Here is a 15,315-nt window from a genome sequence, read left to right on the forward strand (position 1 = left end):
TTTTTTTTTTTTTTTTTTTTTTTTTTTTTTTTTTTTTTTTTTTTTTTTTTTTTTTTTTTTTTTTTTTTGAGTAACTGGAATGCAGTTAGCTTGAATCCTTAGGAAATGAACTTGGGATGGATTAGGATTGGCTCAATGGTAGAGAGCTTGCCTAGCATGCGCAAGGCCTTCGGTTCAATCCCCAGCATTGAAAAAAAAAATGTAAAAAGAATAAAGAAATAAATAATTGTGAGGGAGCTTTTGGAATCTAACAAAGCCAACTAATTTTGCACACGTGGTAACTGGGGCCTAAAGTGGGTTGCAGTGACACGCTGAAGGTTGCTAGGGCTAGAAGCAGAGTGGAGGCCTTGCTCCTCTGAGCCAAGGTCCAGGCTTGCACACTGTTGCATACGTACTTGTAAATTTGAATGCTTTTCCTGACATACTCCAACTTCCATTTTAATAATAAAGGTGGCCTTTTTGTACCACAAAATGTCTGCATCTATTATTCGAAATGCCCTTGGCTTAGAACTGTGATTATTTGTCTCTCACCAGATGTAGACTAGCAAAATGAAAAGCCAACTTCTGAAGCAATCCTTCCTTAAATATTCTAATCTATCTTCATTTATCTATTTTTTTATTAATTCAAAATATTTATTCAGTGCCTCCTATGTCTCAGCTATTACAGAAAATAATAGAGGCACAGAGGACAGACATTGTCTCTGGCCTCACAGAAATGTTAATCACAGTGCTTACCATCCATTTGGATAATTATGGTGTACGTGTTCATGTGCTCTTAGACTTTGGATTCCATGACAGCAAGACCTGTGCCTTGTCTGTCATTGACTCTCTAGCGCCTGTAGTAATATCCAGGTTATAAGAGTGTTAGATGTTTAAGAAGTAAACACAGATTTTTTTTTTTTTTTAGTATCGTTTTCAATACAGAATGTTTTGAAAAAGAAAAATCTTCAGCACTTTCCATGTTTGGGATATGTTCAGGATTAGAGTTACAGCTACTACATGCCATTTTGATCACCTACCATGTAATATTCTGCAGTATTTCATACTATCTCATCTTTAATGCAAAGCTATGACTTTCCTATTCCTTAGATGAGAATACAGTTTCTGTTTGGATAAACGATGACTTGTCAAAAGTAACAAGACTTCTAAACAATAGGACCAGGACTTGAGTCTCCATCTTATAGCTCAACCCAGGACTTTCTACCACTCCATTTCTAATAAAAGCCAAGCTGAGGAACATTCTTGCCCATATATTTTTAAACAAGCAGCATAAATATGTAAGATTCTCAGGTAGCTATGGAAGCTTTTGGAAACAAAAGACAGATCCAATTAGGCAGAACTCACCAACAATCACAGTAAGAGATATCAACCTATTATTTGAAGGTGTTGGAATTATGAGAGTCCCAAGATAAAGTCTGAAATCTAACAAAAACTTCTTTTTCTGATAAAAATTGTATTAAAAAATTGTACAAAATAATCTTTCTTTACTAATCCCAAATCAAAACGAATAGACAAATGTAAATTATATAAGACATTCATAAACATAATTGTTGGTTCATATTAAATATTTCAGTAATTACACATTTTAAAATATTGAACACTGTGGGTGTAAGTTTTCTTAATTTTTAAATTCCATCTTTTACTTCTAGCTACTCTGGCTTGAAGATCACATTTTCAGATAGCAAAAAATAGTTATTCACATAATTAACCCTTAGTGTTTGAAATGCTTTAAGAACTCAGATATGGCTTTCTAATAGTATCTAAGCTAGTTCCAAGAACATCATTAGTGAATCACTTACAACACTCTAAAGGAGGGTACCCCACCTACTTTCAGTTCCAACATGGAGGATCCAAAGTACCGTGGCTACAGCTCCATTGACTTTAGCTGTGGAAGATCTTTGGCTAAATCCACAAATAGATTTATAGAATGAATTGTTTTATTTATTTATTCATTTATTGGTACTGAGGATTAAACTCAAACACTGAGCCACATCCCTAGCCTTATTTTGTATTTCATTTAAAGACAGGGTCTTACTGAGTTGCTTAGCGCCTTGCTATTGCTGAGGCTGGCTTAGAACTTGCTACCCTCCCTTCTGCCTCAGTCTCCCAAGCCGCTGGGATTACAGGCATGTGCCACCACACCCGACTCAAATTGGCTTTTTGATGTCCCATGTGTAACCATCATTGTCAAAACTTCACTGAGAATCATTTATTCATGGCAAGAAATGGAGCCTGGATGATATTAATAGCCAATATTTATGGAAAGTTTTTTCCTATGGCAAGTAATTTTCAAGGGTTTAATTTCTTCTTCCAAAAACATGTAGGCTAACTACAACCAGCTTGCAAAAGTGGAGAAATAAGGAATTAACCCAGACATTCATCCCTAAGAGTTCATGTATTTACCTGCTATGCTACACTGATCACCCAGAACCAGCTCCTTATTTTGCAAACACAGCAAGAAGCCAACTATCATCCAATGACAGGTCTTACATCACAGGTCTACAGAGTTTACATCTAATATCAGCTCAGCTCACCCCGAGTTTTGTGTGATCTTCTGGAGAACTCATTGAGTTCTCACATCCTCACAGTATATTTTTATACCCCTTCCTCATACCTGGAGTAAGCAAATGGTGCTTACCTGTGCTGGACTGGACAATTCCAGAGTCTACTGTTTGTCCAAGAAGATCATACTGGTTTAAGCGTGACCCATCTTCTGCTACAACCACAGAGCGTGCTGGCTCTCTGGTCCACTCATAGACAACTTCTGCTCTGGTATAAGCATCTGAAAGAAAGGATGTAAAATTATCCATGCATTTGCCTCTTTGTTTTTTCTTGTTAGTTAATGTTTCACCAGCTTCATATCTCCTCTCACAGCTTCAGAGGGAAGGCTAGCACAGAAAAACCCACATTTCTTAGTTTGGGAACACCAAAATACATTTTTTTGATTCTTTCAGTCATTTGGTCACTCTTCCAGCAAATTCTTGTTAAGAATCTACAAAGAGCAAAGTACCGTGCTGGGGACAGTAATGAATGAAATGAGCAAGGTTGCCAATCTTAGGGGATGTGCACTTTAGTGGTGGGGACAAAAGCAGATGAGCAAATAAACATAAAATTCCAACCATGTTAAGTGCAATAAAACCATACACAAGGGCTAGTGCTGCAGCTCAGTGACAGAGCACGTGCCTAGCATGTGTGAGGTACTGGGTTCAATCCTTAGCACCACATAATAATAAATAAAATAAAGGCATTCTGTCCATCTACAACTACAAAAATAAAAATTTAAAAAATATACAACTGGATAAAGGGATGGAGAGTGATGTGGGGGGGAGGGGACTATTTTAAGGCAGGTAAAGGACTCAGAGAGTCTCTGAGGAGGTGGCATTATATTAGTATCTGATAGAAATGGAAAAATGATCCAAGTGAGGTCATGAGGAGGAGATCACCCAATGCAGGCTAATGATATTTTTCTTCTATTGAAGGTAAAAGCTTGACAAATATAATATGACTACAATGAAGGGCATGAGCGATAAATAAGAGATAAAATAAGATCAGAGTCAGTAGCTTGGTTTCATATTATGTTAAGCTACGGGAAGTTTATGATAAATATGAAAAGTAACATTATAAATTTTGCTATTTGCAAAGGAAGTTTGATATTACTCCCTTTTATCAATTATGCTTCTTATGGATATTTACCATCATTATGAAGAGGATGCAAATGATGATAATGAGTTACATTATAGAGCTTTTCTTCCCAATCGCTTTCACATGCCATGTCACTTTTAACCTAGCCATCTCCTAGGCAAGTGGTTTGGTCATAAATCTTTAATCCACTGCAGGTTGGAGGAAGAGAGTGCATAGGTTAAGAGAAAAATAGGAGAAGAAATTCCACAGCTCTTCTGGAAAAATGAACACAACTTCCACAGAACACAACTTCCTATAGGCTGACATGAGAGTATATAGTCCCCGCTGTTCAGATGCAGGGTGGTGTTAAACATTTAAGGAAAATCCCATGAGAGACAGTAGGCTGTGTCCAGGGAATTTGCTGGGAGAGCATGGTAGCAAAAGTTAGCCTTAATGTATAAACTGGACTCATTGGCCAAGGGCCATCTTCTCCATTAGACACAGTGGGCACAGTTCCCAGGCCCTGAAATAGTTTCAAAAGGCCATAAAATGTTTTAATATTTTTTAGATTAAAGATAATAAAATAAATATAACCTCACCTGGCTTACATTCATCTTTAACTAACATAGTCATAAAATATAATTTTGTATTCACCTGTATACTAATATAATCGTAAAATAAAATTTTAATTTTGTTTTGGAGGAATGGTCCCCAAAGGCAAAGATGCTTAGGGCATTCACACACACACACACACACACACACACGCACACACACGCGCGCACATACACACACGCGCGCGTGCGTGCACCAAAAAAAAAAAAAATTCATGATTCAGCCCTTCTTGCCCCAACCCTCATCCCTGGGTGACCAGGCCTGTGACTTGCACCCAAACATGGGTGTTCCCAGCCTCAAACATTATGCAATGTAAAATTATGGATGACTTTTGAAAATGAAGTTGCCTTCAGGAGGATGCACACCTTGAGCCTTACTGTCTGAAAGAAAGCTTCTTAAAATGACCATGTTCCTCTGAGTCGACTGACTCAGCAAATGGAGTCAGTGTCCCCTGGTTTCCCATGAGTGTCCTGTCATCATTTCTGGATCAATTTGCAATCACGTATCTCTTAAAACAATTTTTTTCTAGAAGTTTAAGGGAAATTAATTTAGCTGTTCATGAGAAAGATTAGAGTGACAGACGAATATTTTGGAATCTGTCCTTATTTACTTTTCTACTTTTTAATTGTGATTGTGATTGTCCTCACTAATATACATTGGTGTTGTAGACTGTAGGAAGAATGCATGTCTCTTATATTTTAAAGCTCTTAGAAGAGGGCAGAGCACACTAGTTTGAGATGGAACATATTTCACACAATTTGTAGGAAGCTACATTTAGTAAGATATTTTGCTGGCATCTTGTTCTCTTACCTAAGAGGCCATTCTCAGATGATGGCGGCATGGAGTGATTGAATACTCCACTCAGAAAGACCTTGAAGGCTGTATAATTCCATTACACTACATAGATGGTAAATCGAGGCACAGAACATTAAATGACTTTTGTAAGCATATATCGTATTTATTGAGAAAACTGAACTAACAACTTAGGATGTGATTCATTCTACTCCACTGCTGTTTTAAAGAATTTTTTAGGCAAAAGCTGTATATATATATATATATATATATATTTCATAATATATATATATATATTTCATAAGCTAAGAAAGGATAGTTGGTGATCATGCAGTTCTAGATCTAAAGTCACTTCACAAAAAACTAAATCACTTGCTACTATATGACGCTCCTATTAGCAATAGAGGTTTGTCATGTGTTGTCACTTGGATGCTGATACAGTTGTGGAGAGAAAACTGTCATCCATTGACTTTTCATTTCTTCTTCTTCTTCTTCTTCTTCTTCTTCTTCTTCTTCTTATTGTTACTAGGGATTAAACCCAGCGGTGCCTTATTACTGAGCCACCTCCCCAGCCCTCCACCACATTCTTTTCCTTTATTTATTTATTTATTTATTTATTTATTTATTTATTGAGACAGTGTCTCACTAAGTTACTTAGGGTCTTGCTAAGTTGCTTAGGCTGCCCTGGAAACTGTGATCCTCCTGCTTCATCCTCCAAAGTTGCTGGGATTACAGGGGTGCACCACTGTGACTGATTTTCCTTTCATATAATTTTTAACAACTCTTTTCCTGAAATTAGAAACCACATTGTGTGTAAAAATATGCATCTACTACCAATATGCCATCAATCTAAAGGTGCAGATAACTCATTATTCACATCTCCCCACAGAAACCTTCCAAACTAAAGAAGAGTAAACTCACATGATGAAAGACAATATTTAAGATAGAGAAGACAAACATACATAAGGCCTAAGAACAGATGATAGGTCCTCTTTGTTTCCTCAAATTCCAGTATCTGAAAAGATGAAAGCTTACTTGATTTGAAACTTCAGCATTAAAAAAAAAGGATTAAAAAGGATTTTCAACTATTTGATCAAAAATTTTAGGCTATGCTATCAAATAAATCATACAACCCCCTAAACGTTTTTTTTTTTTTTCATTTTTAAAGGCAGGAAGATTTTGGTTGGGATTATGAACGAACTTTATGGGGCTCAACACCAGGAACACAGACTTAGTATCAGAAAAGCAACTGATAATCGATACTATTGTTTCATGTTTATGATCTCTGTATTTCCATTAGCACGAAGCAGTTGAGCTGTATAATGTCCAAAGTTAGGCACTTTGGAGAATTCATTTAAATTTCTGTGCATTCTCCTCTCCTTTGTTTGTAAGGCCCTGAGATTGACAGTCAGTTAAGAAACATTCATCTATGAAGGTCTTCTTACTAGATCTAGTACCTGCTTGGATCTTAGTGTCAGAATTCAAAACCTGAATGTCTTCTTTTAGAATCAAGGATTTATTTTGTATCTTCCTCATAAGACAGTTAAGCTGTAACCCATGCACTGTCTCTGGGTTAACTGGCCTTATGAAGAGGTCTTCATCCCCAGCCAGCCAGAAACATTGTTCAGCAACTGACAATTGGAATCTAATGGAATGCAGGAAGGAAAACATCTGGTTTTCCAAGTGTAATGCTTATTAACATAAGGACAAAGTTACTCCAGAAGTGTCATAAACATTCATTGTCTAGAACTCAACTAAATCCCTGGAAACTTGTCTTGCTTATCCTCTTCTCGGACATTTGAGTGAGACATTCACGCCAAATATTGGGTCAAAGAATTTTTTCACTCACTTTTTCCTCCTTTTCTTCACCTTTGAAATATACTAATGAGCCCAGGGAAGAAATGATCAGACAAGGAACAGACCTCCTGCTGCCTATCATGCCAAGGCCAGGCAATAAAAAACATTCATGGTGGGCTGTCCCACTGAGCAAGACAATCTTAGCCTCTTTCAACATCCATCTCTGTTTTAGTTTAGTTCCCCACAGATCTTACACCCTCTTTTCTGAAGTTCAAACATCGAAGGAGCATTTGAAGTCTGGTTAGTGTAATACTAATACTAGCTTCATTTTATTAACCTCTGCACTAGGAAATGCTGAGTAATATATATAAACTCATGAAGTTTCCAGTCCTCAGACAATAAAAAGTATTAACCAAGAAATAAAATGAATAATTCATGCTGTGATAAATAAACTTGTGTTGGGATCAAGAAGACTGATGAGGTTGTGTGTAAATTCCTATAAAGTCGTCAGGGAAGGCTTGAGGAAATGACATTTATATGGAGATGTGGGAAGACAGAAGAAGCCAGCCATGATAACACCAAGGGAAGAGTAACCCAGGGAGACAGATGGGCATGTGCAAAGGCACTGAGGTGGAGACTGATATGTTTTTCTTTCATATCAGCTTTTCTATGTGATACACTATTTTCTACTCATTATCCATTTCCTTCTTCCTAAAATATTTCCAATATTTTTCAGGAAAATTATTTGCCCAAACAAAAAAATTCTTAATTTTGCAAATAGCACTGGCAATCTGACACACATTTGATTACTGATATGTAAGTAGATGCCTGTTAGGATTTCAGGAAAAGCTTTTATGTTTTTCATGCAAAACTGAATTCTCTCTTAGCTTTCCTGCCTATTCCCCTTATTTTTGAAAGCAGAGTTTCAGCAGCCATCTTTTGATGAGAACGAATATCTGGGGACACTGTAACAACATCATCTTTGTTAACATGCTGAAATAACCACTAATCAACCAATAATGATTTGCCTCCATAATCATATAGGAATACAAAAATGTTTCTTTTCTTCACCTATCCTTACTGTTGAAAAAAATTCTTGCTAATGTAAAAAAATTGCAATTAATTGCCCCAGTAAGGACACTCTAAAGATAAATAGGGGCATAGTTAGTAATTTTACTATATCAGTATATCTATGATATATTAGGGGTATATCAGTACAGCCTCGGGAAAACTACCATTGGTAATCTTTCTAAGTATAATAATATGTTGTAGATCAGTGAGTTTATAGATGCACAGACATTTAATATGCTTCCTGGCAGACAGGTAACCCATAATATATATTATCATTGTTAAAAATGGAACTGGTATTCAGGATAACACATACTAGTCCATGATGTAAAATTTATGTTAAATTGAGGAAAGTGTGGGAAGAAAGAACTTATCACCAATGGCCTGATTAGCTGACAGTTGTTGAGGTAGATTATCCTTAATTTTCTCTATAGATGGAGCTTCAGAAATAGAGAACATTGTCCCTCCATGACCAGTGCTACTAGGATCAAGAGGGCCCCTTTGTGTGCTGGGTTCCTACACTACCACTATTTTTCTTCATGAATCATATCTTCACCAAAGTAATTGCTCAGATGCCTGTCTAGTGAGAACACAGAGCTGGTTCAGTGTCCCAGGAGTGGACTCAGTCCTTGTATGCAACACCTGTGCAGGAAATCAATTCAGGTGCTCATGCGAGTCAAAAGCAAAAGGGCAGAGAGAACACCAGAGAATCCAGTCTCCAGGCCACTGTTCTCTTGGCTCCTCTCAGATGCACCGAAGTGTCTTCAAACAGCAGAAACCCAGAAAGTCATCATGAAGGAGATATATCTAGAGGCCCATCAAAAGTATGAGCATATTCATGAATTCTATGCAATGTCCCAACCAATCCAGAAAGATTTAAGAACTATGAGAATAGATTATTTTCTAGAAATCTCCATAAAGGCAGCCTTCATTAGTAAGGAAAAACTTGCATATTGTTCTTTGCTGCCTACTAGTATTTCCCACTTGTAATTATTCTTAAGACCAGACACTGCCAGTAATGATACACAATGAATAATCTCTGTTTATTAAGAGGAATATGTTATCCATGAAGTACAAGCCTCATACTCCATTCTTTTCTCAAGAATACCTTTTCAACAAAAATAGAATTTTTCCACTAAATACCTTAATCTATACTGTATAGTCTGCTAGACAGAGAATTGCTCTGAAATAGTATTAGAAAGTTATCTACCAATCCACCTGACTACAGCAAAACTTTTGAGAATTAAAATGGATAAAAGCAAATAAATACTTGCATTATGAGGTGAGAGGTATCCTAATTAGCCTGAATGATTATTACACAATGTGTATGTGCATTGAGACATCACAGTAAGCCCCCTAAATACATATATATGTGTATATATATATATATATATATATATATATATATGTAAAATTAGTATGTGTCAATTAAAAATAAAATGAAACTTGAAAAAAACACATTTTTTAATTACTACTTATAGGAAAACAGGGATTACTACTTATAGGAAATCTCTGTAGCAGGTTGCTTCTTTCTTTTCCTTTTTTTTTTTTTTTTTTTTTTTNATATTTTATATACAAACAGAAATACAAAAAGCATGGTATTTATGTGTATTAAGAATCGTAATACAAAAAAAATAACATTACCTGAGATTAGGTAGGGGGAAGTGAAAGGAGGGGAAGGCAGGGGATAAGAAAAATAGTAGAATGAAACAGATATTATTACTGTATGTATGTATGTGACTGTATGACCAATGTGATTCTATAATATGCATACTCAGAAAAATGAGAAATTATATCCCATCTATGTATGATACATGAAAGTTTATAAGTGCATTCTACTGTCATGTATAACTAATTAAAACAGATAAACAAATAAAAAAGCAAAAAAAAAAGAGTAAAGAAACTGTGAAGTAAATTTACTCACAGCTTCCAAATTTCAGTGGGCAGGCGTGGGCATCCATGGGGAAGTCCTCCAAATGCATTGGGCACTCAGCTCTCACCGTCAGCCTTGTTAATTAAGAGAAAGAACAGGACACACACAAAAGCTCTGTAGATTAAACTCTCGCCAACAATCTGAGTGAGATGCTATTAACAGTAGCAGAGATATGAATAAAACAGGAGAGACAGGCATAAACTATAGATCATGCTAATTTGTTCATAATCTAACATCTAAAAATAATTATTTACAACAATGACAGAATTCTATTCATTTCTTATTTGCTTTGAGAAAAGAGGCAATATTTGGTTTTATGCAATGGGCAAGCATTGCCCAAGTTCTCCTAATAAGTATCATCCACTAATCCACCTGGCTAGAGCAAAATTTTTGAGAATTAAAGTAAATATAAGCAGATATATATGCATAATGAGGTATGCTATTTACCCTCATTTGATGATTACAAAATGAGTATGTGTATTGAAACATCACAATGAACCCCCTAAAATATGTAACTATTGTGTGTCAACAAAAAATAAAATAAAACTTAAAAAATACAAGCATAAACACTAATTCATCCTGCGTTGGGAAGTAGACATCAAGATCAAGGAAGAGAAGTAAAATCCTCCTGCCCTAAATGAAGCTCTGTCTCCTTCCCTAAGTATCATCAAATGCATCAACCAAAGAAGGAATGGGGGAAGGAGGAAGTGTCTTCAGGTTTTGTGAGGCTGAGATTAAAGTTTTCTTGAGAATTTCTACATGACATCATTATATTCCAGCCGGTTAGTTTTATTTTCAAACCTATGGCCAAGTTGGAGCCAGGTCTCGGCTGTGCTTCTCTGTAATCTCTGGAATGTTCTGGGGAACTAATTTCTAGTCATGTTTAAAAAAAATAAAAAAGGATGTCAAGGAAAGAAATTCACTGAAATACATTTGCTCTCCATTTGTAGAATAATGAAGGAATTTATATTCATTTTCTTTATATGATTTTGGCAAGTTTTTATAACCCATATTATTAAGTCACTAAAAAATGTGGTGGGATGTCTTTATAGCCAGTGAAATTATTAAGTGAGTATAACACTGATTACAGCAAATATGAAATGTATAGGTTAATGACTAAATTGCATTCTTAAATCAAACTGCTCAAGCAGTAACTTGTTAGCAAAGGTGGTGAGAAATTTAGGAGATGGCAGTAATATGCTGGTTATTGATGAAGAACTTTACATTCATCAGAAAACCATTATCATAAACTAGTCAGCATGTGCAAATCCTTGCCCAGAAAATCATCTTCTGGGAGGAATGAACACTAGAATTAGGTTCCAAAGCAAATGCATGTTTTGTTTGCTTGTTCATTTGTTTTATTGTCGTTTGTCTTTGTCACCAACGGACAACATCTCAAATTTCACATATATTTAGTTTTTGGTGTTTTTTTATTTGTTTTTTGTTTGTTTTGTTTTTCATTCTGAAGTTGTATTACACTTTAATAGTTGGGTCTAATATCTAACTGGCTTTTAAAGCAGTTTTTCTTTTCCATTTGGATGTTTGTATTTGAAAAGATAGGTATCCTGGAAGCAGTTTTCTCTAAGGGCAAAATATCACTCTATTCTCATGCTGAATACTACCCACTAAATTGAGAATTTTGCCTCTATTACTTTTTTATACCAAAGGAATAACCGGATGTTGGTCAGGTAGGTCTATGAAAACATCATTCTAGCAAGTCATCTGGAAATGAAATACCGCTGCTCCCAAGAATGAGTCCTGGACAATTCAAAATTTTCCATAAATAGGGAATATTCTTAAACACCTCATGTTTTTATTTAAAATATTTCTTTAAGATGTTTCTTTAAAATAATGAAAACTTCTTTTGATTTGTGCTCCATTCAACCTTAAACATAGAGGACATTCTAGATGCTGAATTTTGTAATCATCTTGAAAAGGGAGAAATATTTATATACCAGAAAAAAAATGTATATATATATATATGTACTATATAATATATATTATATATGTATAGTCTTCAGCTTAAGCAAAATTAAGAATATCTATCAATACCACTTGAAAATGCATGTACTATTTCATGTATGTATTTTCATATAAATTTATATTTTCCTTTAAGAATTCTTTAACATTCTCTATTTCTTATTTTTTGTTCTTCTGAGTAGAAAGATTTTTCCAATCTACACCATTAGATCACTTTCAGAAATTTAATTTAGACCTTGCTGAACAGTTGAACTTCACGAAGTTTTAGTGAGGAAAGGAAGTCAGTTCCTCATATAGAATTAGAGAAGATCAGAGGGATATAGTGTTCTGTATTGTATTATCTAATACATACTACAAACATTTTTTCTCATTTTATATAATCATTTTTAACATAATCATGCTTCCCCAATATTCCAGTAGACTAAGATTTCAGAGAAGAGTAATTTTCAAGGTTGAAAAACTTGAAAATCAGTGTCCCACTGTGGCACCTCAGCTTGAGGGTCGCCTACAGTTGGAAGGGAAGCACAGAAAGTTCAAGGCTAAAGTGCCACTGGGCTCACCTCATGGTGTACAGTAAGGTGCCATCCTCTGTGATCCGCAGTAGTTTGTTGGGCATTGTCATGTTATGTGCCACAGACTTCTTTCCGTTGTGAAAAAAGGTATCTGGAGTCCAGATCTTACTTGCCATTAGGTTGTTTAACCGGAGAACTGTCATGGGTCCTTTAAATTTTAATCTCTCGTCCTTCCAGCTTTGACGGAAAAACACATCTATTGTATATTCCTAGGTAATTTTGAAAAATGGCAGAGTTTACTGTGCTGTGATTTGCAATGCAAATATCTGACAAACAATGCGTAATTCTTCTAACTTTAGAAGACAAATGTGAGCTAGATGATGTTTTAGTAAACTGTGGTAGTATGTACATATTAGTGTCAGGTGAATCACTGGTTGGTGTAAAATATTTTTTTAAATACCTATAATATATGATAGATTTCTTTGTGATAGGAAAATGTTTCCAATTCTCTCCTGAAATACACAAAAGGAAGTGAACTCTGCCGCACTATGCCAACCACTGAAAGAAATAGAACATAAGACTGCTAAAACACAATCTAATGCTAAAGGATATCATGTGTAGGAAAATATTTAAATTAAATATTTGCAGCCACATAGACAAAGTGTAGTCTTTTGGAGAATCTCCCACGGTCTCTGAAAATGTCACACCCAAACCTGTCAATCACAGGTCTAATTTAGGTGTAAAGATCCCATCTTCTGTTTGGCTAGGTAAACATTTTATTTTCACAGATAATATATAGAGAATTCCAAATCTCTGTATATAGACTTTCAGTTTTTCTATTGTCCTACACAATGAAGAAGATTTTGAAAAATAAGGAATCCATTTCCACTTCCCAAAAAAGGGAAGAAGAATATAGAGTATGTGCAGGGTTGTAAGTGTATGTTTGTGATAGTATGTGTGTCTAAGTCACATGAAAAATGTGTGAGGCTTATCATCATTCACAGTCAGGGAATCTATTTATTTGAATAAACACAGCATTTCTTAGGGCCATACCCAGAGACAAACATCTGCTAATCTGAAAACAAGCAATTTGACTTACCAGCTCCTAAAATTGAAAAGGGTAATATTCATCGTCCTTGCAGGTCTTGCTACACTGGCACTAAATTTGGAACTCAATGGTTGGAAATAAAGATCACTACATTCTCCATTAATCTTCCCATGCTCAAAACCGGAAGAAGGACTAACTTGAAAACACCATGCTACATTTTCCTAATCCTCTAAGCCCTGACGCATCTGCAAGCAGCTGTTTTTCAAATCTTACACATATCATCTTTAGGATGTACAAGATAAATAATGTGTGTCTTTAGGCATTTTGTGCACAAATTTAACCACCTGTCTCTTTCCCAGGATTTAAGCAAGACTGGGCAAAACCTGAATGGAAGTTCCTCCTTCTGGCACATTTTTGATTTTGCTGAGTCCTTGCTGATCAAGAAACCCACAATTATTGGTGGATGGTTTGTAATGCAACAAAGGCATTGCTAATTGTTGACTGAGACACAAAGAAAGACCCATTACGTGATGCCGTTCTGTTGATGTGGGCAAGACAAGTTACCTTGTTTGCTGGTAAGGTTTTTCTGTATCTGGAAGTGTCAGGTGAATGTCATTGTGATACGAGATAGGATTTACTCTAAACACTGGTTAAGCATTGCTAAATTCAGCAGAGGGAAAACGATTTAGGCTCAGTATTGTCAGAGAAACTCATGGAAGAGTAGGATGGACATACAATGGTGATTTTCCATGGAGAAAAATGGGGAAGAGACTGAATTATACCAGGAAGTGATATAGGGAAGCAGTGTTGTCCTGGAAATAACGAGACTGAATTTCTAGTCTGAGTCCAGCATGTTCTTCTTTCTGAACAGCAGACAAGCATATGAAGTAGGAATATAATAGATGAGGATATTTATTTTATCACAACCTACTACATAAGCTCCATCTATCTGATTGAACTTCTTAAGACTTGTCAATAACAGAGAGAATGGCCACTTATAAATGAAAATTCCAGGAATGTCTAATCTGAACACATTACCATGAACTTTAACATTTTGTTCATTTGTTTGCTAGGTCCAATGAGATTTTTAATAAATTAAATACTAAGTATTAAATAAACTTAAAATGAATTTCTAAGCAAATTTATTCAAAGTATATCCCAAATGCAACGACCGCCCCCCCGCCAAAATTAAGAAAATTATATCAAAATTTGCCCAAGGCCTAATGTTTTTATGTTTATCATGTTTACAGCCAGCTTTGCTTGATTACCTCTGTTAGTGGCAGACACTTCATTTCACATAGGCTGTCTTCAAATACTATACTAGTCACAAATGCACACAAAGCAACACTAACTGCCTAAGGTTGATTTCCATTTTCCACTGTATTACAAGTAGAATTGAAAACTGAAATCAAAGCAGTTGATGGTGATCAGCTCCGGCCTAATCAAGAGTATAAATATTTAGCCTCCCATTTTCTAAGAACTACCCTTGCATGATTACCATGGCAGCAGTAGGTGGCTCCTAGTAGCGATTTATATAGCAAAACCTTGTTCCAATCACCAGAATTCATTAGCTCAAGATTGGGTATCTTGACCAAGATGGACAAACCCCTTACTCAGAACTTGGGATAAGAAGGGGGGGTGGTGAAGATTTATAAAATTAGATATTATGAATATGAATATAAATTTTAAACCTGCTGGCTAACCTACCTCCAGGAATTTTGTACCCTACATTGCCATGTTCTAACCTATGAAAGTAGGAAAATTTAAGTTGACAATTGTAAGAAGTGAGTCACTACATGTGAATAGAATTTCTAGAATATAGGAAGCTCATAGTATACATTAGAAATTATTCTTTTTCTCATTATTTTATCAACACAAAATTTTATTAGATTTCTATGTAGCTGGGATATATATATATATATATATATATATATATATATATATATATTAGA

At 35.4% G+C, this 15,315-nt stretch overlaps 1 protein-coding gene across 2 annotated transcripts in view; it reads right to left on the bottom strand.

The window, feature by feature from the left end:
* Positions 1-15,315, bottom strand: part of Gabra1 (gamma-aminobutyric acid type A receptor subunit alpha1) — a 54,807-nt gene that overhangs the window by 16,872 nt on the left and 22,620 nt on the right. For both annotated transcript variants that reach the window (XM_015492805.2, XM_015492806.2), the window contains exons 5-7: positions 12,364-12,584; positions 9,815-9,897; positions 2,639-2,782 (exon numbers count right to left, since the gene is read on the bottom strand). In XM_015492805.2, the coding sequence (XP_015348291.1) occupies positions 2,639-2,782; positions 9,815-9,897; positions 12,364-12,584 (448 nt within the window). The remainder of the gene's footprint in view (positions 1-2,638; positions 2,783-9,814; positions 9,898-12,363; positions 12,585-15,315) is intronic.

The sequence above is a fragment of the Marmota marmota genome, unplaced genomic scaffold (genome assembly GCF_001458135.2).
Source record: "Marmota marmota marmota unplaced genomic scaffold, marMar, whole genome shotgun sequence".
NCBI lineage: Eukaryota > Metazoa > Chordata > Mammalia > Rodentia > Sciuridae > Marmota > Marmota marmota.